Genomic DNA, 21270 nt, shown 5'->3' with positions numbered 1-21270 from the left:
TCCGATTATATAGTTTCTTGGAATAACAACATGTGTCGAAAACTGGCGAGAGAAACTCGTATTAGTTACTTAATGTAAGTTCGCATACTATTACACTTTTGCCTCCAAGTAATTCGAGAAAGGGAAAAATAAATATACGCAATCAGGTCAAAGTTAAGTTGGCCACTGATTGAGATATTAAAATAACACGAATTATGCGTTTGCATGCAGAGACCCTCATATCCTGACACCGAGGTAGCTATATTAATAGCCATTTAAAGAAATTATTGGTGGAAGAATAGTGAAAACATTGGTGATATGAAAATAATAGTATATAGAGAATATAAAGAGCAGAGAAACAAGAAATCATGACGGTGCGTTCATCGATCGAATCGGGGGTTGGAAGTTAGTGATAAAGAAGTTGCATATGCTGTAAGACGACAAAACATTCACCAATCTCCGGTCGAAGCCTGCATTGCTCCATTTCCCGGGTGTTGATATACAGCCTCAAATAAGGGAGAAAGATAGCAACGAAAGTACCCTTTGGCGCCACTCCTCTTAGAACAACCACGAAACGAAAGTCCGATAGAAAAACCCAGCCTTCTCATGATTTTTGGTCTGCGCTGCTTTCCTTGCCAAAAATTCAGCCTCCTCGCGATCGATTTTGTCCTTGCCCGTCCACAAATCAGCCTCGTGGGGCTTCACGCGTTGGCATTTGGTGAAATATTTGTACCCAAAGATGAGAGAGAGGTATAATGGGATACCAATATAGGCCGTGATAAAGCTCTTGTAATCGAACTTTCCGTATTTGGCCTCGTTATGAACAAACACCTCGAAGCTCTTCGTAAGGGAGATGAGAATGCAGAATGCAAGAGCACCATATGAGCCGTAGGAGCCAAAGGGTGCTTTATAAGCAAGAGAGCTCTCGGGGACATTTTGTGCTTTGCGTGCGCGAATGAAATATATGTGCGTAACAAGGATGGAGATCCAGGTTAGCAACCCGAAGATGGTGACTAGGTTCACAAAATAACCGAAAACAACCTTCGTGTCGTTCGAAACGTTCATGAATGCGATCAGAGCGAATAACGAAGACAGGCCGAGCGCATAGATGGGAACACCCCTCCGGTCTGTCCTTGCAAGAATCCTTGGCGCTTTCCCCTCCCGAGCAAGGCCGTATATGGTTCTTGTGGCGATGTACAAGTCAGAGTTGCTGGCGGAAAATACAAAAATTAAAATGCAACCATTGAGGATTCCTGGTAGCACCTTGATACCGGCAAGGTGGATGGCCACAACGTACGGGGAGGCGGCAGCAGAGTTAGATGCTTTGGTTGCGAATGCAAGTTCTCTCGAGTTATATGGAACCAACATCCCCAGCAAGAAGACGCTGAGTATATAGAAGATGAGGATTCGGAAGAAGGTCAGCTTGATAGCGCGAGGGATAGTCTTTCGAGGGTTCTGAGCCTCCCCCACAGTAACTCCAACGAGCTCAGTGCCTAAGAAAGCAAAAGTTGCCGTGACCATTGTGGACCAGAATGCGAGGAAACGGCCTGCGGAACCTTCCCTAATATACGTGTTGAAAGCTCCCGGATCCTTCCAGTAGCGGAATCCCTTTCTGTCATGATCTGGACCCCCGCCTAGAGCAAGGACCAAGGACAGCAGAATCAAGGATATGATGACGATGACCTTGAAAGACGAGAGCCAAAATTCAAATTCCCCGAAAAATCGAATACCGAAGTAGTTGATACACACTATGGTTACTAGGAATACCGCAATCCAAACTCCTGGATTCACCCTGTCCCTATCAACCCAATATGAAAGCACCAATGCGGCTGCTGTCAATTGGTTCGGGGTAACAACCACGTATTTACAGTAATACCTATCGCAAGTCAGTTAGATAATCAAACAAACGATCCCCGGGACAATCCAGAGTGAGGCCAGAAATATAGGAAAACCCACGAGTAGCCCAGCGCAAAGCCCAATGCAGGATCGCAAAATCGAACCGCATAACCAGTAAAGCTAGAAGGTATGGGAAGCCATGCTGCCATTTCGCCGAGCGCACACATAACAATGTACACGATAAAACCGACAATCGAATAACTGATCAAAACAGACGCAGGCTGCAAAGGTTAGGTTCCACGGCTTCAGCACTTCAACAGGTGCCGATTTTCTGGTCCAGAATCACTTACACCAGCCCTGCATATCAAAATTAATAAATGAAGAAGAGGAAAAGAAAGTAAAGAATTCAAAAGCTGCATGCAAGGGCCATCATAAAAAAAGACAGAATTTACTTACTTTGCAAGAGCAGAACCTGTACCAATTATAAGACCCGTCCCAATGGCACCGCCAATTGCTATAGGAGGATTAGTATGCTGCGCAAAAGGTTTTTAAGTCGTTGCAAGCATTACGAAATGAAAATCCGTACCAATCATAGTAATATGGCGAGCCTTCAGGCCGCGATGGAGGGCAATTCCTTTCTCATCCTCATCAACCACACCGTCAGGCTCGGCCGAAAAATTTTGCTCGATATACTCCTCATTTTTCACTTGGCTTTCGGCGAACGCAGCATCTGCTTTCCGATTCCAGATAGCCATGCCACGCACGGTAAATCGTATATAAAGACACACCGGGCGTTTATTTGTGCTTTGCAATGGCTTCGGGAAATGGGAAAAGTTGCGCTTTGTTAATCATAGGACACATTACGGCGATGGAGAATCGGGGTGGTAAATATATCTTTGAGTTACCACGGTTCAAGCCTTCTATGGAAATGTGGGGGTGCAACGAAGATTTGAAGTTAAAATCCCAGATGGATGCTCGTGTGACCCAATCCGGGTTTGAGTTCAACTCATGTACGAGTTAATTCGATAGGTGGTCATGAACCGTGAAGTTAAATAAATGTGCCATCATTTTGTGAAACGCCTCCCTCTGGATCAAACTCACATAGATTTTTTACCTTATTCACGTGGTTTCCTACAAGTGACACTTTCGGATAATATGAGCTCGGGATAAAATGTTGTCAAGCAAGCAGTTGCAAGCATGCGAAATTTTTGACTTTCCGAACAATAATGGGGCAAATTGCCAGTGATAGGCTGCGTGGAGGATGTTTGAAACCCCTTTGGATGATTCTTCAATGGTTTTTAAAGCGTTTGTTAGCCTGATAATGCAAGCTGCTTGCTGATTTTCTCCTTGTTAAGCTCAGGAACCATACCATTCTGTGGAACCGATCTTCCTTCCGCTTTGGATCTAGGGAGAGATAAGGGAGAGATAAGAAACCGTATTTGAACGGCAAGCGGGCATATAGAGTAATATATCCAGATCCGTTAGATAACGAAACCAAGTAAGATCTCCCGTCCAACGCCAGGATTGGTTTTGCCTGCCTTCCGAGAGCGTCTAGGAGGTTTGGAAAGTCCTCGGTCTAAAAGAGCTTCGAGAACGTTCTTGTTGCCGCGAAAGGTGAAAATTCTATCAAAGAAAGCCATTCGATAATAAGTTGCGCCAGCGACTCAAAATGAATATGGTCAGTTTGATCTCTGGGAGGTCTTTTATCTCTTCCCCCTATCTTTGATTCTTGTGCCCCTTTCATCGTCAGTGTGCATCAAAGTCCCCCAAAATTGCCACTCTGTGCGGGATTATATGCATCCTAGTAAAGAATGTGAAGAATTTTTAAACGGTAGAGGATTCCAGATTTGTATGCGGGATTATCAAATGGACGCCTTATCATTCCATCCCTTTTGGGTTATTCGCCGGGTTCGATCGTTATCGGGCTGAAAATTTTGTTTATTGGCGAAAAACTGTCATCCCTGAAGTGTGTCCGTCGAGTTATGATAATATGCGATATTCATCAGGAAACTAAACGTGTGGGCTAGGAAATATCGGGTAGTGAGGCAAAAGTTGACAATCAGTGCACGGCACGGGGTGCTGGCTTTCACTATTGGGTGATTCGTACCCTCTATACCACCATGGCGCTGGTGGTGGGTGATTGAGCTCTTTTGCCCTAGTGGCCTAATAATCAGAAGGCGGTTGAAGTAAGCTTAAGAACAAGCTTAACTAACTTGACATCACGCTACACGTTGCTCAGGTCCAAATACCCCACCAAAGACGCTACCAACACACCAAAGCGGCTGCCAAGCCTCTACGGCTGATCAGCCATGTCCTGAGTCCTTGTAAATATCAATTCGTACCTTGACCATAAATGTCTGTTACATACTGTTTTTCGAGGGTTGTTTGTGGGGTATAAATTTATGTGAGAGCTGTGCCATTCGGTCAGAAGTTTAGGGAGTTATCAAAAGAACGATTAACCAGTCGTCAAAAACAATGTTTTTGCCGATCCGTGGTAGGGAAAATCCCAGTAATTTTAATACGACAACTTTATCAGGAACGTCAGGAAAGTCAGATTACAATTCAAAACTATGTCAATCCGAATGTAGCCGAAAACGGTTTTGAAGATATGTAATATCCGCATTTCGGCTGTTGTTTCAATTCCAAAAAGCTCCCAGTTCGTTAGTAAAGAAAGGATAGGGACTGAATCGATGAGGACAGCGCGCATTTTCAGTCAACATTAGGTATGAATCTTATACTTCTCCATTATTTTGCCTCATTTTGAATCCTTCGTTTCGGTTCGGTAAAGAGATGTCTAATTCTCTTCCCGCCTTGGTATAATTAGTATGGGTAAAATTGGAGAGAAAATTAAACAAGTTTTCTTGCACCAATGTGATGATGGATTTTCCATGTGAAGATTGCTAATCTAATTCGTCCCCAAATTTCTTTAACCATTGCTTTTGTGGGCTTGGATAGGAAGGCTAAACCAAATAGTAAGCAAGCAATGGATACGTACGGCGCTTAGCTTTGTTCCATGCATGAGCCGCTGCCATTTTAGTATGTAGTAATACTAGATTATCCGACCGTCGCATCACCGAGGAGGGAACCGGACGGACATAGATAGATAGGCAAGCAAAAATGACTGACATGCCTATCTATATATATGTAATATCGAGAGAGAAATAGAGAGGGGGGGGGGGGGATGTGACCGAAAGAAGAAGAAAAAAAAGAGAGACCAATGTGGTTATTTTCAACTAGACCAAGTGGGATTCGAACCCACGACCCCCGCATCACTGAGGAATAAGTCATATGAGTTCAGGCCACACCAAAACAAATGTTCTGGGCGCTACTGAGAATCATATAAGAACGGAACGCTAACCACTGCGTCACTGGTCTAATATTATGGCCCACGGTGCGGCAATATCCTTTTATGCTAGACTTGTGATGACGATGCTGGGGGTACATCGATCGATCGCCCACCTTGACCCATAAAATTATTTCAGGTGCTAAGGGGGAAACAAATAATAATGATACTAAAATAAATAAAAATAAATAGAAAGAAAGAAAAAGAAAGAAAGAAACGCTCTGCGATCGTCCGGCCCGCAGTGCGACCGAGTCATTTAGGGAAATTTGGTCAATGCTTCTCTTCTATCAGTCGATTTTAATCCCCTGTAACCCTGAACAGTCCTGCATCCGACCGCTGATAGCAAACCACGAACCAGTGGCGCTGCTGCCCATCGATGGAAATGTCGCCGGTTTCCTCTGGGGTGAGAGCATGGAAATGATTGGCTTTGTCAAGGACAATCTCAAACTCCTCGCCTCGCCTCCTCTCGGCCCTCTCTCTCGCGTCTGCACAGAGTTATCAATTCTTCTTACCAACGACTAGAGACCAACAGTTCACGCTAACACCCTACCTAGAGTTCGCCAGCCTTCTTTGCAAGCCTACTGTGGGTACAGTATTAGGCGATCTCGTTTGTTCACTTCGGTTAATCAGCCTCACTGCGGATGACGAGGGTATCTCGATCCTGGCATAGTTTCTTTATTTTGTAAATTAGTCATCGTTGCGTTATTTATCTGGTTGCTATCAAAAATTTCGCCTATGATTCGTGGCTACTCCAGCCTCTGTCACGAACATTCAGTCCAGGAACATGAACTTTGGCCAGCATTCGCTTCCGTTTACCAGGATTAGCGGAGATTTCCCCTGCCGGAACCAATTTGGGACTCAGCTCTTCCTGCGGCAAATCCTCAGCCTCATACTTGCTCTTCGGCAATAAATTATTTCCAGGCCACTCGTATGCTGGTCTTTTTTCGCTTTATTTCAGAGAGACAATAGGAGTATGTTTTCCGATTCTCGGGGATCAAATGGTTGAGACCTTTATATCCTTTCTGCAAAGTTCCTCGGATATTGAGGTTTCTACATCTGGGAGACGATGCCTGTCATATGCAACAGCCCCTATTCTCTACATGCCACGATATCTCTCTGCACCATGTATTGCGTATATACCCACAAACAAGGGGCTAATTGACTTCACAAACCAAGCGCACCTGGAGGTTTGTTTTGTTCAAGGGTTTTGAGATCCCAGTATTTAGCGGGAATTGCTCATTCATCTGAATCCCCTGGAATGCACATTGCCACCTCAGTTTGTACCGTTGAAACAAATACTACAGAGCTAAACCACAGTGCCTAGGATCCTGCAGCTCTGTCAGAGGTAGAGGCTCCGACCGCCTACAAATCCCGGAAATGGTACAGATATTCCCGATCAATGGTTACCAATCCTCATAGATGTAGAACTACATCTGCAGAGCGGTGTATACAAGGCTAATCACATAACATGAGTGGAAAATCATAAACTTTCCAGTTAAAAGTGGCTACTAAACGCGTACCAATCGGATCTTTTTAAAGCCGTTTCCTAAGTCTCTCAACCGAGCAAGGGGCATCGATACATGGCTCACAGTTCTTCCCGAGGTAGTATAAGATCCCTGTTGCATTTGCTGATCTCCCAGGAACATATATATCCGCTGGTCACTTACTAGGTAGGAAGTCCTTCTACCAGACTAGGTTCTAGAAGCATAGTCATAATGTTATCGATGCTGGTATCTCCTTGAATTGTGCAGCACATCACACGTACCGAATTGCCTCCTCTACTTCGAAGTTTCTGGACTATCCAAATGGGCTTCACAGGTATCACCCAGAAAGCTAGAAATTTGGACCAGAAAAGCCATCCTCGTTACAGATTCTGGGATGCCTGCTTCAAAACGTCTGTCCAGATCTGCTCACTTTCGAAAGAGCCAAATAAATCCGACATCCCGTTGGAATAGAGGCTATATTCCTCATGATGTGTTGGTGCGCTGCGCAGACAAGCACCGTTCTAGCATGATGCGCAAATTGTCTAGAAAATCTACCTCATAGCAAACCTGTCATTGATTCCCACGTACATCCATCCGTACATAAATTTCAGAGTCCACTGGTAGCTGTCGTAGAACGTGGAAAAGCGGGTTTGAAGCATAAATAACTGAACTTTGGGTTTAGGAGGTATCGTCCCTCGAGAAGCATAGCAATTACCTTGCATCCGGCTCCCGCTGCCTGTCGCAGGTTGTATATCCATGTATGTGGAAGGACGGCCGGTCACCGTTTGATGTCTGGAATGGATGGGAAAGCATGCGTGAGTAGGCTGTTTGGTGCGGCCTGAGAAAAATCTTCGATTGTAGAGTGCGGAATCTTAGGTCTTGAATTGTATACAAGAAAAAAAAAAAAAAACAGGAGCGAGTTGGTTCCGAAGGCAAAAGGGAGCTTTTACATTATGGTGCATGTCCTGGCTTGAGTCCATGATTCTGGCTTAGAAAGCACAGAGCAAGGACGAAGATTCCGCTCCCATGAAAGAACTAAGAATGAAGGATGCTGCCTATTCCGAATATGTGACAGGGGATAATGTAAGAGGACGCGAAGCAAAAGCTTTGGTATTTAAAAGTGTCACACCTACCACCGAACCCGTCTATATTCCAAATAATACTTTCCCCGTTCAGGAAATAAACATACAGTAATCCAGAGAGAAAACATTGAGGGGTAACTTAACACATGATCATCTTCTAATCTGGCCTGACGCCAACACTATTACGCCAGTCTCAAAAATAAATGTTTGGGTTATCGGCCCTCTGGCGCCTCTGATGGCCCAGCAATATAACCATTAGTAACACTGCCACGGGGAGGAGGGTCAGCATATGATAAGGGAAACCCATCGCCACCACCTGGCGTTGACGATTTGCGAAATCCTTCACGAGCGAGCATGGTATTAAGAACAGCACAGTTATAAGCGGCTTCGCCCGGTGGGACAACGACGAATATATATGTATTATCGGTGAACCGGCCCAGGAACACATTAAACTGAGGAGTTTTAGTGTGCATAACCAAAAAGCTCGCTGAGGCCGGTGTAGTATGTGTATTCCTCGCAGCGCAATGCTTGAAAGCCTTCATGATATTCGAGAGGCGCTCGTGGCGGTCAAATATAGGGTTCAAACGGCCGACTTCCGACGCGACGGATGTGACGGTGAGGAATGTCGAGCGCTCAAATAAAATGACCTCTTCCGCCTCAATCTTCTCCGCGAAAGCTTGCAGGAATCGCTCGATGACGGAGAGGTTCGGGATAAGTTTGTGGACGATTCCCGCCCATGCCTTGTACAAGGATTGGTCCCATATACTGCTGCCAAATGTATCTATTGTAAAAGGCCCAGATCTTGCACGGATGAGCGAGGAACGTTCCTCATATATTCGCTGCCGATGCTCCGTCTGGATTAAATCAAGTTTGTGAATGAGGCAGAAGACGAAAGCATTTGGGCTGAATTCTTGAAGAGCGGTTATGATGGAAAAGTAGGTGTCGAGGTCACGTTCGACTTCACGCGATTCGATGTCAAAGACGTAAATGAGCACAGCGACGTCGGAAAATATGTTCTCCCGTTGCGACGCGAGGTAAGTTTCCATGAATGCATCTTGGCTGAAAAAAAATCGTATGTGCCAGTTAGTTACCAGCAACAAAAAAACCCATCAATCAAATATTCCTAGAAGCAGGGAAAGAGTATCCTATTAATCGCAAAGACTCACCCTCCACAATCCCAGAGATTCAAGGTCAGGCTTCCCATGAACTTGACATGGCTGTGCTCCACATCGATCGTAGCTCCTAAGCGGCGGACATCCTTGGCTACGTAGTTGCTGAATATGATGGAGCGCATAGATGACTTTCCAGACCCACTCTTGCCCATAAGTAGGACCTTGCGTTTCTTCTTTCGTATATCCATTGTTGCCGTGCCGTTGTTTCTTTCGCGAATAAGCTGGGGGCACCCCAGTTATTAATGACCGTAGAGCCAGATGCGCATACCATCTCAGTCGCGAGGGCGGAGGAGAAAATCTAGGCAGAAGTTTGGGGTTTGTGCTCAATTGGTCCTGGCCTCACACTTGAACAAGGGCCAAAATCATGGCGAAGGCGGAGAACTGCACGTTCGGTTGTTTATGCGTAGTTCGGCAGTCAGACGATGTTGACATTGGTTGAAAATCTTGAGGTTGGGCAACTTGGGAAGAAGGCTCCAAAGCCGAACGGCGTAATCACGTGATATAGAATTTATCAGAGGTTTGGCAATATTTATATCCGCTTTTATTCAAGAAACGATATATCTGCTGGATCTGTATAGTCATGGGAGCATTTCCTTACAAATAGCGAACCACTTAATGGGTATCCCATAGATATGGGGCTCGTTTCGCTTCAAACTTCTAGCGTTGAATTATGGACCAACATCCCCTGCCTCCCGCCATAATTAAGCAATGACAATGACCTCCAAAACAGGGAAATGTGGACAGTCGCGGACCTATATGGCTTTTAAATTTGAAAGAGATAACGAATAGGAATTACCAATCCAACCTTTGGCAAGTAAGTTCTCGCCAAGCATTTCTCGGCAACTCTCGATGCGCATATCAAAAGGGTGGGAATTAAGAAAGTTGAGCAGAACATAAGAGAATATCCGAAGGATACAGGTTTGAAATAGTATAAAGAAGGTCACAATATAACGGATGACGAAGGAGAAGGTATCATTATCATTAGTAAGGCCCAATATCACACCATGAAACATGAATGGAATAAGACGCGAATAGGACATTGTAACGAATTTACAGTTAAAAGACAGTCCCATCGGAAAGAATCATAATGGGGGCTTCTTTCGTGTTTGGCCGAGAAACCTCCGCAATTTCACGCCCTCCCTAAACGACAAATTAGCTATGCATTGTGGGATTCTAGATAATCATTACTGACCTTCCAAGTTCCAGCTTCGAGCATCTGTGCAAGGGTTAGACGCTCCGCAGAAGGTAGACCTAGTAGATTGTTCACTTCCTCAAGCAATTCGTCCAGGAACCCGACTGTGAGAGCTCTCCACTCCACAATCACATCATCGTCCACCGTAAAAAGTGGAACTACCTCTACATTTGGCTGGCCTTTGATCATTGAGTTGGATTTATACGCCTGGATGCCCCGCTCAGCATCTTCGCGTTTCAGGTTCAAGAGGCCCATATCGATGAGAAGTCCTCCGTTCCGATATTCGGGTAGCCCCGTCAAAAGTCCGGTCCCGGAAAACTGAATCTTCATCACTTTTGTCATCGGTGCCATGAGTGAGTAGCAGAGCCATTGTGTCAACTTGTGGAACGGAACAATACTCTCCCAAGATTTCGATGCCGGCGGCGATGCTATGACAGAACAATGCCAGGCATCTCCGATAGACACGCCGTCAACCTGAGTTCGAGACGGGGGCCAAATCGATGACAGCCCGTCCATAAGCACGGACCACAGCGTCGGAATAGAAATGATGGGAACGGAGGATGCGAGAGTGGTGTGGTGGGAAAGAAGGTAATCTACAATTGATAGTTAGCATAGTGAAACGAACAATTAATTACGCACAAAGCATAGGTTAAAATTGCATACCAAGCATGTTTCCTGGTCTCGCATCAACCCCGAAAAATTCTTGGTTGTTCAGCGCTTCTGACAACCTGATCAGCAAGCCAGCCCGTCCTTCCAGCCCGGGCAATGGATTATTTTCGGAATGCTGCATCCCCTTCGCAAGCTGCCCTACAGTGACCTTTTTCAAGCCTGCGCCATCCACTTGGCACGGCTCAGTGGGATCACTACTGAATAAGCCGGTCTTAAACATCTCCAGGCTGGCGACCGCTAGACCTTCACTTCTTCTATAGATTCTTCCCGATTCCTTAGATTTATACGACCACTTACTCCCGGACCCAGCGTCCAACAAGACCGATATAAGAAAGAGGTCAATCAGTCGCCTAGTCCGTTCAAACGTGTCAATGGTACTAGGCCATGATTGTAGGAGTTGGTTGATCCGAGGTCTCCCGCCAACGTCAAAATGATGCCAACGACTATGGGCGGGTATGGCATGATAATCGGGGGCGTAATCCCGCTATAGATTTTAGACCATAAAATATTAGAACGGTGCTTTAACGGAGAGAGAGAGGTTGGAGAGAGTGTGTGTAAACACCCGCATACCTTGATAATGGACGCAACGTATTGAGCTGTGTCCGCAAACTTGCTAAAATCAATATCGAAGTGATTCAGTTGATTTCTCTTCGCTTTTTTCATAACGGCTCTTGATCGTTGGCGAACAGAATGAATGCTTCGTAGATAAGCTGCTGGGTCCAGGTTTGGGTCTGGTGGAGGCGCGACTGGGACCTCCGGGATTGTAACAGATCCGCCATTTACAGTCTTAATTGTCATGGGAACCTTCATTGATGCATTTGAAGTTCTTGTACTGCTGGTTGACACAAAGGACTCGCGGTCGTCCTTCTCGTCGTTGGTCGACAGTTTTGAGTCTTTCCGTCTAAACATGATAACCATGGCCGATCGACCGCGGGAATGCGCCACAGATGCTGCGAGCTGCAAAGAGAGTTAGAGTTCCAGGATCGCAAGCTTAGGAAGTGCAGACATAGCAGGGCTAAAGAATTATGTCGAGAGCGAGTGGTAAAGGAGAAGTGAGGGGAGGAAACGGGAGGTGGAGGAGAGAGGAAGGGATGGGGATGGAGGCGCGGTTGGTGCGGAGGTTGATCCGAAGGGGCACATGAGGAGGAAGGGGCCAAGTTCTCTCACATCGACACTCCGGATATCTTCTCCTGCTGAGCCAGTAGGGTTACAAGCTCTCGAAACCCTGGTTGAACGACTAGGGGAGGTCAAATTTCATGGAACCCGGTCAGCCCCAAGAGAAATTCGTAACAGGGCAGGACTACTATTAAACCTTCATTGCAACTTGGGAGGTATGGTAGGTGATATTTGGGATCTGGCTGAGTCTTCAGTGCACAGGCGTACATGACGATGAACTTTACAACATAGTGCGCACGCTACATGCTGCTGCTCGTTGGAGCATCCAAGCCGTCAAAAAACTTGGGTGGCGGGGGTTGTTGGATTTTGAACTACAGAGTCGGGGAAGCCCCTCAACGAATGGCCCGCTCGTCCCCGGGTGGTGTTCTCACATCGCAGCGTTTGGCTAAATGGTTCCTAGCGGCCAGACAGGAAAAACTCTAAGATGAGCCGTCGTTCTGCAGATGAAGCCACGCTCGAGATGATCGAGGATAGGCTCCACCCAAGAATGACTGAGGAAACATGGGAAGATCTGGGCCCAGAGAACCCATCCTTCCAGGCATTGACCACTGCATGGCTGCCAGCCTGGTGGAGCTTTCTTGAGTTTCGGCTCCAATAGTGAAGCGCCCTTGAAGAGAATTAAGTTGCAGCAGCCGAGTCATTGGCGCGAATGAGGGTGATCCAGCCCCAAGTCCCAAATGGTTGAAGCAACGAAATCTTGGACAACCTGCCTCTGAGCGAAGGGCACCCAGAAGGACATAGGAAAAACACATGGTGGACATGGTGGAGTTGTTCGGGGTTGTTCAGCAAATCTTCGAATCGCAATCTGCGTATCCTATATACCGGAATTGGCAGTTGGCCAGGGGATACCACCCCAGATGGGTTTGCTGGCAAGGGATGGGTCCCACCAGGTCGATGCACCGAGGACAGCGGAAGAAATACCCATGAAATCTCCTCTGTTAAATGTGCCAGATACCAGGAGTGCCCTTGCTGGGATATGTCATAATGGCCACTAAAACTTCTCTTAGAATATTCTCTTGCATAATTTTGGTGCTTGGTTTTCCTTAGGCACATTTTGTGTTGAGGCTGGCAGCGGTTCGTTCGTGTGCCCTTCGAGCCTCACCGCAACGATGCAAAATCTACTACAAGTTGCTGATCCCATAACCTTGAAACTGGCGATCGTTGGCACATGCCGCTCCATCCATGCATTCTGGAAAGGTGTTATTGGTTGCTTCAAGGGGTTTCTGTACCCAGTGAGCCTTACTATGGTGCACCCAGTATTGAAATTCGGCGTTCAACTACACGTTGGTTAGGTTGGACAACTTTCGAAGGTATTTTTTACGTTTCAAAGACACAAAACCAGCTGGTGAGAAGATTCCAGACATTTTCGGCGGTTTGTCCAGGCTAACGATGTTGAGCCTGCTGTTGTGTCCCGAGTTGGACATGCATTTTGAGCGTTTGATTTTCCGCCTGGCAGTTACGGTGAGTTACCTACATATTTTTCTAGCGCTGACTGTGACGTTGCATATCGAAATTGGGAAGAAAGATGCAGAGGCCAATCTGCGCTCATTTTGGTTTCAAAGACTTGCCAATCAGTCTATTTTGCATCTTCCCACCTTGATTGAGTTCAATGTCTTTTTCACTGTCAACAAGACGTAAACATCTCACGTAGCTTCGTCATTTCACCCACTCGCCCACACGGGGAAAGACGGCCACCAAAAAATTTTCCATCAAAATGAAAACCAGGAGCAAAAGCCGGGTTGCTTTGTCTCTGTCAATCCGTGACTCCGCGCCAATTGGAGTGCTTTCTCTCGCTAACTGCGCCCAAATTGCCTCTAGCTGTAATTGCTAACCTGTCTAGCGGGGTTGACAGCAGCTTTTCCGTAGCGCGGCGGGAGATGCCTACCACTCATGTCCTTCCCCACCGCCGTGGAGCTGGGGCCACTAGGCGGGTGCCCTGTTTTGCTCCACTGACACGGTAGCGTCGAGGTTCCAAGGTCGACATGGGGCTGGCCTGTTGGGACGCTGAATCGTCTCGGCAGGATACATCCTCACTGCGCTCTTGATGTTGGGTGAGTCAGCTTGGTCCTAATTGATATACGCCATGTTCTGCCCAGCATCCTGCTCTCATGATGGTGCGCCTACGTCGAAAACAGCCACAGATTATCAAGAATATTCCTATTTCACCTACAGCAGGACTTCTTACTTGCACGTCTATCATTCACTTGCTGCGGATTATCTTCGCCATCTACCTTCAAATCGGCCACTGCAGATTATGGGCGATAACGAGGAAGGGTGGTAGTAGGGCTGACTTTCCCACACTCAAGGCCCTGGAAGGTACAAGCTGCCGCCGTGATATCTGTGCTCATCCAGGTAAAATATGGGCACACCGCGGCACTCGCGCCCGCACCCCATCAATGGCTTCGAAATGAAAACCCCAACCGTATTGTGGGGTTGAATGAAGAGACGGATACACAACAGACTTCAGCCAGACAAATGGTTGAATGGGAGCGAAAGATACTACTTATCATCAAAAAGCAATGAAATGTTCATTTTAACTCGCGCTAAATCTCTCGTCGATACACTTCATAACCAGACTCGGAGCAACCACGAAGATCCGAACGGTTTACGGGATTCCTGATGAGCCAGGGACCAGAAGTTCAGAGGGATCGGATGCAAACGTGTAGAGTGATCTCGGAGAAATGGTGTCTCGAATAAAAGGGAGATACCTATAATACGTCCTCTATTGAACACCCCAACGAGGAAAACAAAAATTGACGCACAACTACGGAAAATCCAGTAAGGCAGGCTATGCACCAAATGGAAAACGATACTCATTGAAATTCAACGTTATGACTGGCAGCATCGTCATCAAATGCGATCACTAAGAGAAAATATGAAAAAGGGGGAGAAGGCGAGAAAAACAAACCATATTAGTCCTCGTTAGGTGAAGGACAGTGAAACTTCCCTGCGAAAATATCCCCCTATTTACTGGAATTTTTCCCTCGTTCGGGCATATTTGACAGTTCACTCATTCAACCCATCGTGCTCCTGAGCCAGGCCCGAGTCTGGCACACAATTCCAGTTCACAGTCAATGCTGATTAGACATGGCCGAAGCTCAGTTCTCCATCCTTTGCCGCTGTCGTGCAAGCGGCAGGTATGGCATTCTTGATCCGAGAAAATCGGTCCGAGAACCTTGTTTGAAGATATCCGTCATTCCTTGGAAATCTAGGGCTAGGCCGTGGCGTTTTCAATTCCTGAGGGATATAGGTTTTATCCCCTATTTCTTTTTATCCATCACATATGTATCGCTTCCAACCGTCTTTGGAATCTAAGCTGCGAATGGGACTTGCAGGAAGTTGGTTTCGGAAAGGCCGGTGGTATGGTGAAGGTAGCTCGGGGGAAATCTAACCAAATTTTTATGAAACCTGATTTGGTTTTCTAGTGATGATCTCACGTTTCTACAATTTCAAGCAATTCAACTGCTCAACTATTCTACCACAAACTTTACTACTCGTACTGTTTCAAATCTTTCAACAATCAGCCAAATCCCATACTTTGTTTTTGGCAGAATTGTTTAATGAACAGAAGTCACCTAGTATCGTGAGTATAAGGATTCACAAATTGCTCACATTCCACTCTCGCCTGCCCCCTCGCGTGCTGTGTCAGTTATTGCAGGAAACATAATCGGACGAACTAAATTCCGTGTCAGAGAGGTATGATCTATCTAATAATATATGTTGGACGTCTCAGTGGTTGTATTGGGCGTATATATGTGCGGTACGCTAGTCCGTAATAGGTAGCTTAGGACCAACATGTGGGACCTCCAACAAATATACATATCACATGACTTAGTGCTGCACGATCCCTTTTATTCCATCATTACAAGTTTACCACAGGGTTCTATAGATAGTCGTTCATTTTCTCTTACTCGAGGCATGTGATGAATAAGGTTAGTTCAGCGATTGTGGAGATTGAGTGTATGAGTTTCATATCTTATGTGGCGCATCAGTTAACTTGAACAATCCAAATAGTGACCTAAATGAGCACCTGGAGAAGGAAATGACCTCAGCTACATATCAAGCTTCTTCTCCGCCTCAATAACGGCGAACAACTCCGAGGGTCAAAATCAACTCCAACCAAAACCACATGGATGACCTATCGGGGCTCAACTGGACACCCTCCTCAGGGTCTGAAGCGAGAAGATCATCCCCGGTTGGATCCGCGCCTCCATCAAGGTTCTCTGAGTTAAGGCCTACACCTCCTATGTCAGGACGATCTACTCCGTTAACTTTTGGTCCTTCGGTGCGTTCGAAGCCACCTTCAAAAGCAACTACTCCGGCCAATGACAGTTTTGCGAATCTAGTCTCATTTAACTCTGCCAACTCTGGAAAAACGCTTTCATTGCTCGAACAACAGAAGCAGTTGGCAGAACAGAGAGCACGGAAGGAAGAAGTGAAAAGGGCGAACTTAGAGACCCAATATGGGGGAAGCAATACACAATTCTGGGACAATTTCGAAAAGCCGCGGACTTCAGCATCCCCCGCAGGCGCGCATACGTTCTTGGGACAACGTCGCCCTTCTGGTGATGAAGATGATCTGTTGGCTGCCTTCAATGCATCTGCACCAGTTGACGCCTCCACAAACTTCCCTATACCCGTTCACAGTGGATCCTCTAGTAATAATACGTCAAGTTTACAACTCGGATCGAATGATGTGCAGGCTACACATCAAAGCTTGAAGATTCCTGATGATGATGACCCATTCGGTTTGCGGGACCTCAAACTCAAGGCTACATCACAAAATCTCACGCCCCAGACCGTCGACGATGACATTCTAGGTTCACTTGGGAAACCGGTGTCCGAGTTTACACAGAAACAAAAAGTTGAAGTATTATCACCGAAAGAGGCTCCCGAAAAGCCTTCTCCACCCGTTTCCACTGAAGATAAGTACATTGCTGAATTAGTAGACATGGGATTTCCTGCGGACAAGGCTCAAGAGGCCCTTGCTGCGACAGAGTCTGGAATTGATGTCCAGGCTGCCGTTGGCTGGCTCCTAAACCAAGCTCACGAGGAGGCAAAACAAAAGGCGAAAAATCGGGGACTGAGCAAAGATCAGCATCAAAATAGAAGCCGTGAACGGAGTTCTGGTGGCAGATCTCCTGAGCGGCGAGACAACAGTGTACCCGCATGGATGCAGAACGAAAGCTCTCGCTCCTCAAGCAATCATGCACATAGCCCAAGTCCTTCCAGACTGGACAAGGACCCGGCAGCGTTGGCAGCAGAATTACGTAATACCCTCTTCAAATCAGCCAATTCCCTTTGGAAGAGCGGAACGAAAAAGATGCAACAAGCTGTCCAGGAGTTTAATGGCCCGTCTGATTCAAATCAACCTCGCTGGATGCGAGAATCCTCATCAACTGCCTCGGAAACAACGCGTTCAGGAGCGCGAGGCAATGGCCCTCCACACCAGGGCAACTTCACAGATGAAGCGTTGCTGCTTGAATCTGGTGCAAGGCCTACCAAGTCACCCAGGCGGAGGGAAGAGTCTTATCCCATTTCCAACCCAGATCTTCTCCGAAGCCGTTCACCACGCGCTCCGGTGCAAAGGGATACTCAACCGCAAATTAGGGAAGGCCCTCGAACTCGGCTCACTCGTGTGAACGCTGAAGAGCAAGCCGCCCAAGCATACGTTAGCCCAGCAAGGAGACGGAAAGCAGCTCCAACACCGACAGCTTCGGAATCTCAGCCTAACTTGTTCGATACACCTAACACAGTGAACCAACCTGCACGACCTGCAACGACATCGCCTCATCCCCAAACACGTCAAGTCCAGACTTCCAAGCCACTGCCAGTGCGTCCTAGAGCACCTCCACGTGAAATTCCTCAGATTTCTTCTTCTGCGCTTGCGTCCTCCCATAGCTCACGTCAGAAAGGTTCCGAAGCCTTTAAACGTGGCGACTATGCTTCTGCGCATACGGCATATTCCACTGCCCTTTCTCACCTACCGGAAAAGCACCCCCTCACGGCAGTCATTCTATGTAACCGTGCGCTCACCGGGCTTAAAATTGGCGAACCCAAATCGGCGATCGCCGACGCAGATACTGCCATGGCAATCATTGGCCCTTCCAGAGGAGAGTCGGAAAAGATCGACTTAGCGAAGGGGGAGCCTAGCAAAGACATGAAAGAGGTTTTTGGTAAAGCATTGATGAGGAAAGCCGAAGCGCTAGAGCAACTTGAACGGTGGTCTGACGCCGCTAAGATCTGGCGAGATGCGGTTGAATCAGGCCACGGAGGCAGCACTAGCATCCAGGGACGAAATAGGTGTGAGAAGGCGGCTGGTATGAACCAGCCAACTCCCCATACATCAACGCCGGTGACGTCCACGGGTCCCGTAAAACCCAGAAAACCAGTTACTCCAGCGGCTAGGCCGATTGGACAGCAGTCCAAGCCAGCAGAAGCGGTTTCTCGTCTCCGCGCAGCAAATGAGGCGGCAGATCGAGCTGATAACGAAAAATTCGCCCTGTCTGATTCTGTGGAGGCTCGTATAACCGCATGGAAGTCGGGGAAGCAGGATAATCTGCGAGCGCTTTTGGCAAGTTTGGACACTGTTTTGTGGCCAGAAGCTGCGTGGAAGACGATTAGTATGGCTGAGTTGATTCTACCCAACAAGGTTAAAATCCACTATATGAAGGGGATTGCCAAGGTGCACCCGGATAAGGTTTGTCTCCCCTTCCCTTCCTCCCTTCCCTCCTACTTTCGTTTTCCTTTTTACGAAGTCTGCAGTTCGTGGATATCTAGAATATAGGTTTTACTAACTATCCCTTTTGTATGTGCCCCTACAGATCCCGGTTAACGCAACCACGGAGCAGAAAATGATTGCTGGTGCTGTATTCAGTGCATTAAATGAAGCGTGGGACAAATTCAAGAATGAAAATGGACTGTAGCAACAGATCTTAACACCTGCACGGACAATGTTATTCACCTTCCGACAGATTCCGTGTAAACTCTCCACACCCCGGGCGAACTTCTTTTCTCGGAACCCATCACCGCCAGATCATTGTTCAGCGCTACCCCACGTTTATCGATCGTTTATCCCAGACCTGCTTTTGCCTTTCTTATACCATGAACAACTTAAGAATTTTTGGCTTCTAAGCGTGCTTGTAGATAGATCTTTGAACGTTTGATGTTTATGCCATGAGAATAATGACAGATATTAAATGCTTCTAGTATGTTTTTGGTTTATGATTCCTTGATTATGTTCATTGAAAGATGATTAGGACTGTTCCGTTTTGTCCACAGGACATGTATTCAATGCACATAAGCTCTCCGTCTCGTATTACATGCATATTCAAGCAAACTGTCGCACAGAGAGCAAGCTGTGCCGAGAGTGTCGATTAAGATATTCGATGTAAGATACCGTGCCCATTCCTACATCCTCATTCAGGGGTGAGGCACCTTGAGCGTCTTCAACCCCTTGATTTGAGCAATATACAATCGTCCCTAATTGGCAATGTCAAGCCATCAAGGGATCATGGGTGGCAATATAGAAAAAATCCTAAAGAGGCTGGAGACTCCATGAAAACTGGGATATAATTTGTACAATTCATTCACCGGGAACATTACAATTATTCCTCCTCCGCTTTCTTAGCCGTCTTCCTCTCAGCTTTCTCTTCCCGTTTCATCTGCTTCTTGCTCTTCGGATACACTGATGCCCCATCTACAGCGCGCGACTTCGTAACGCTTGGCCACTTATCTCGACACCGTTGTTCTTCCTCTTCAGACCATGTAACGGGCAAAATGGCAAAGACAAGATAGGACGTGTGAGTCTTGAGATCGGGCTCGCTGCGATGTATGAGATTGCCTTGCTTGTACACTGGCACCAATGGCTGTACTGAAGTGGTTGGTTGTTTTAATTTTAATACGCCTGATATTACTGAAGACGATGGATCATTCTTGTCGCTACCCTCTGGGTCGACTATTTCTGTACCTTCTTTGCTGCTCTCACGGTTACCGTCACCATCACCGCCCTTGCAGTTGTCATTTTCTGTTTCGTTGTTTGAAGCGGTAGCTTGAGCGCTTTCCACCTCACTTTGTGCCTGGCTAGCATGGAAAGCTTTTCCACGTTCCCCAATATCTCGAAGCCTAGTTACTGATTCTTCCACATTTCGGGGACCGGGGATCGTGCCTCGACCCCCACCACCTTCAATTCCGTAACGTTCTCTCCGCACCTCAATTTGGCGATGATTTACTTCAACCATCGATATAGATACCCAGTCGTGTTGACGCAGCGCGCTGATGGTCCGCTGGACTTGTTCCAGGCAAGGTGAGAATGTGCAGATATGTACTGGCAACGATGGGTCGAGGGGAGATGGAGATCCGTCAGTGGGTTCTCGAACGAGGTGTTTCAGCGCGAGCCATGGCGCGGGGAGGTCCAGGAATATGGCATTGGCTCTAGGGGATTCGTCTTTGAGAGGCTCGCCTACCAAAAATCCCTCGTTGTAGACGTCCCGGTAGCTCACGTCGACGATACCATCTAGCCCGTGATCGCGAATCTCTTCGCGAATCTTCGACGCCCGCTGCGCATGGAACTCGAAGCTGTAGACTTTCCCGAGATGTTTGTTGCTTGGGGGTTCTGCAGGTGACGGGTACCCATTAAACACCGCCCGCGCGGCCGCATGTGTGAATGATCCACTGCCTGCGCCTGCCTCTATAAGTCTACATCCAGGTCTAGCACGTATGCGGTGTAATATGTAGCTGTAATCGGGGGTATATACGACCTGCGTTCGGTGGGGGAGGGAAGCTGTCCAAGACTCGGGTGTGGGAGGGAGAAGGTGAATGAAACCGCTGGATGCAGCCACAGCAGTTCTCGGTGCTGTAGGTATCGAATCATCATCATTGGCCTCAGATGTGTCCATTTCATCTGCTTTTCGCTTCAATGAGGGCGGCTGCTTCTGGGATAGTTTGCGTCCCCGCGAGCCAGTGTCGACCTTGGATGCAACAATCTGCGAGCCCCAAGGCTGCCCAATCAATGTACTGTGTGGAAACGAGCCGAAGCGGGTGTTGGTTACTTTCCCTTCATCATAGCCAAGATTTTCGTCATCGTGAGTCTTGAGGACCGTGGGGATCAAAAGGTTTCGCCGCAGATGCAGCACCGCCAGAGAATCCGCCTTCGCCGTGGGACCAGGCGTAAGGAACGGGGACGGCATGCTGGTGGAATCCAATGGGATTGAAGAGATGCCAAAATATCTGTTTCTCAAGTGAAAATGGAAAATATAGTTCAAATTAGCATCTTTGTCTTGCATACCCCGTACAATGTCCGCCAAACAGGGAATGTTGAAAAAAGAAAAAACTACAG

At 47.1% G+C, this 21270-nt stretch overlaps 8 protein-coding genes and 1 non-coding gene across 9 annotated transcripts; 3 read left to right on the top strand and 6 right to left on the bottom strand.

Moving 5' to 3' along the window:
* Positions 1 to 222: 222 nt before the first annotated feature.
* On the bottom strand, positions 223 to 2598 carry HCBG_06603 (dicarboxylic amino acid permease; the record flags this gene model as incomplete). The annotated part of the gene is made up of 6 exons (XM_045433652.1): positions 223 to 1162; positions 1277 to 1855; positions 1936 to 2096; positions 2166 to 2172; positions 2272 to 2329; positions 2402 to 2598. The coding sequence occupies 6 exons, from the start codon at positions 2568 to 2570 to the stop codon at positions 538 to 540; spliced, it is 1599 nt and encodes a 532-aa protein (XP_045285965.1).
* A 2451-nt stretch (positions 2599 to 5049) lies between these two features.
* Positions 5050 to 5190, bottom strand: HCBG_11055. Its single transcript has one exon. It is a non-coding gene; the product is annotated as a tRNA-Ile (tRNA).
* Positions 5191 to 5196: 6 nt separating this feature from the next.
* Positions 5197 to 5680, top strand: HCBG_06602 (uncharacterized protein; the record flags this gene model as incomplete). Its single annotated transcript, XM_045433651.1, has 2 exons — positions 5197 to 5253; positions 5351 to 5680. 2 exons carry the CDS (start codon positions 5197 to 5199, stop codon positions 5678 to 5680), a joined length of 387 nt encoding a protein of 128 aa, XP_045285964.1.
* Positions 5681 to 5891: 211 nt separating this feature from the next.
* Positions 5892 to 7400, bottom strand: HCBG_06601 (uncharacterized protein; the record flags this gene model as incomplete). Its single annotated transcript, XM_045433650.1, has 7 exons — positions 5892 to 6056; positions 6331 to 6456; positions 6679 to 6791; positions 6826 to 6841; positions 6924 to 6991; positions 7073 to 7143; positions 7231 to 7400. The coding sequence occupies 7 exons, from the start codon at positions 7398 to 7400 to the stop codon at positions 5892 to 5894; spliced, it is 729 nt and encodes a 242-aa protein (XP_045285963.1).
* A 75-nt stretch (positions 7401 to 7475) lies between these two features.
* On the bottom strand, positions 7476 to 9324 carry HCBG_06600 (rraga protein; the record flags this gene model as incomplete). Its single annotated transcript, XM_045433649.1, has 2 exons — positions 7476 to 8783; positions 8891 to 9324. The coding sequence occupies 2 exons, from the start codon at positions 9082 to 9084 to the stop codon at positions 7937 to 7939; spliced, it is 1041 nt and encodes a 346-aa protein (XP_045285962.1).
* A 253-nt stretch (positions 9325 to 9577) lies between these two features.
* HCBG_06599 (DUF1688 domain-containing protein) lies at positions 9578 to 12694 on the bottom strand (the record flags this gene model as incomplete). Its single annotated transcript, XM_045433648.1, has 6 exons — positions 9578 to 10036; positions 10089 to 10681; positions 10752 to 11241; positions 11328 to 11714; positions 11925 to 11982; positions 12387 to 12694. The coding sequence occupies 6 exons, from the start codon at positions 12692 to 12694 to the stop codon at positions 9953 to 9955; spliced, it is 1920 nt and encodes a 639-aa protein (XP_045285961.1).
* Positions 12695 to 13042: 348 nt separating this feature from the next.
* HCBG_06598 (uncharacterized protein) lies at positions 13043 to 14456 on the top strand (the record flags this gene model as incomplete). The annotated part of the gene is made up of 5 exons (XM_045433647.1): positions 13043 to 13220; positions 13276 to 13394; positions 13786 to 13841; positions 13910 to 13984; positions 14240 to 14456. The coding sequence occupies 5 exons, from the start codon at positions 13043 to 13045 to the stop codon at positions 14454 to 14456; spliced, it is 645 nt and encodes a 214-aa protein (XP_045285960.1).
* A 1606-nt stretch (positions 14457 to 16062) lies between these two features.
* HCBG_06597 (UBA/TS-N domain-containing protein) lies at positions 16063 to 19140 on the top strand (the record flags this gene model as incomplete). The annotated part of the gene is made up of 2 exons (XM_045433646.1): positions 16063 to 18633; positions 18758 to 19140. 2 exons carry the CDS (start codon positions 16063 to 16065, stop codon positions 18857 to 18859), a joined length of 2673 nt encoding a protein of 890 aa, XP_045285959.1.
* Positions 19141 to 19491: 351 nt separating this feature from the next.
* HCBG_06596 (tRNA 1-methyladenosine methyltransferase subunit GCD14) lies at positions 19492 to 21121 on the bottom strand (the record flags this gene model as incomplete). Its single annotated transcript, XM_045433645.1, has 1 exon — positions 19492 to 21121. The coding sequence occupies one exon, from the start codon at positions 21119 to 21121 to the stop codon at positions 19541 to 19543; it is 1581 nt and encodes a 526-aa protein (XP_045285958.1).
* Positions 21122 to 21270: the final 149 nt, after the last annotated feature.

The sequence above is a fragment of the Histoplasma capsulatum genome (assembly GCF_000150115.1).
Source record: "Histoplasma capsulatum G186AR genomic scaffold supercont2.9, whole genome shotgun sequence".
NCBI lineage: Eukaryota > Fungi > Ascomycota > Eurotiomycetes > Onygenales > Ajellomycetaceae > Histoplasma > Histoplasma capsulatum.
Note: the sequence above shows the minus strand (reverse complement) of the source record. Positions and strands in the feature narration are given on the sequence as shown.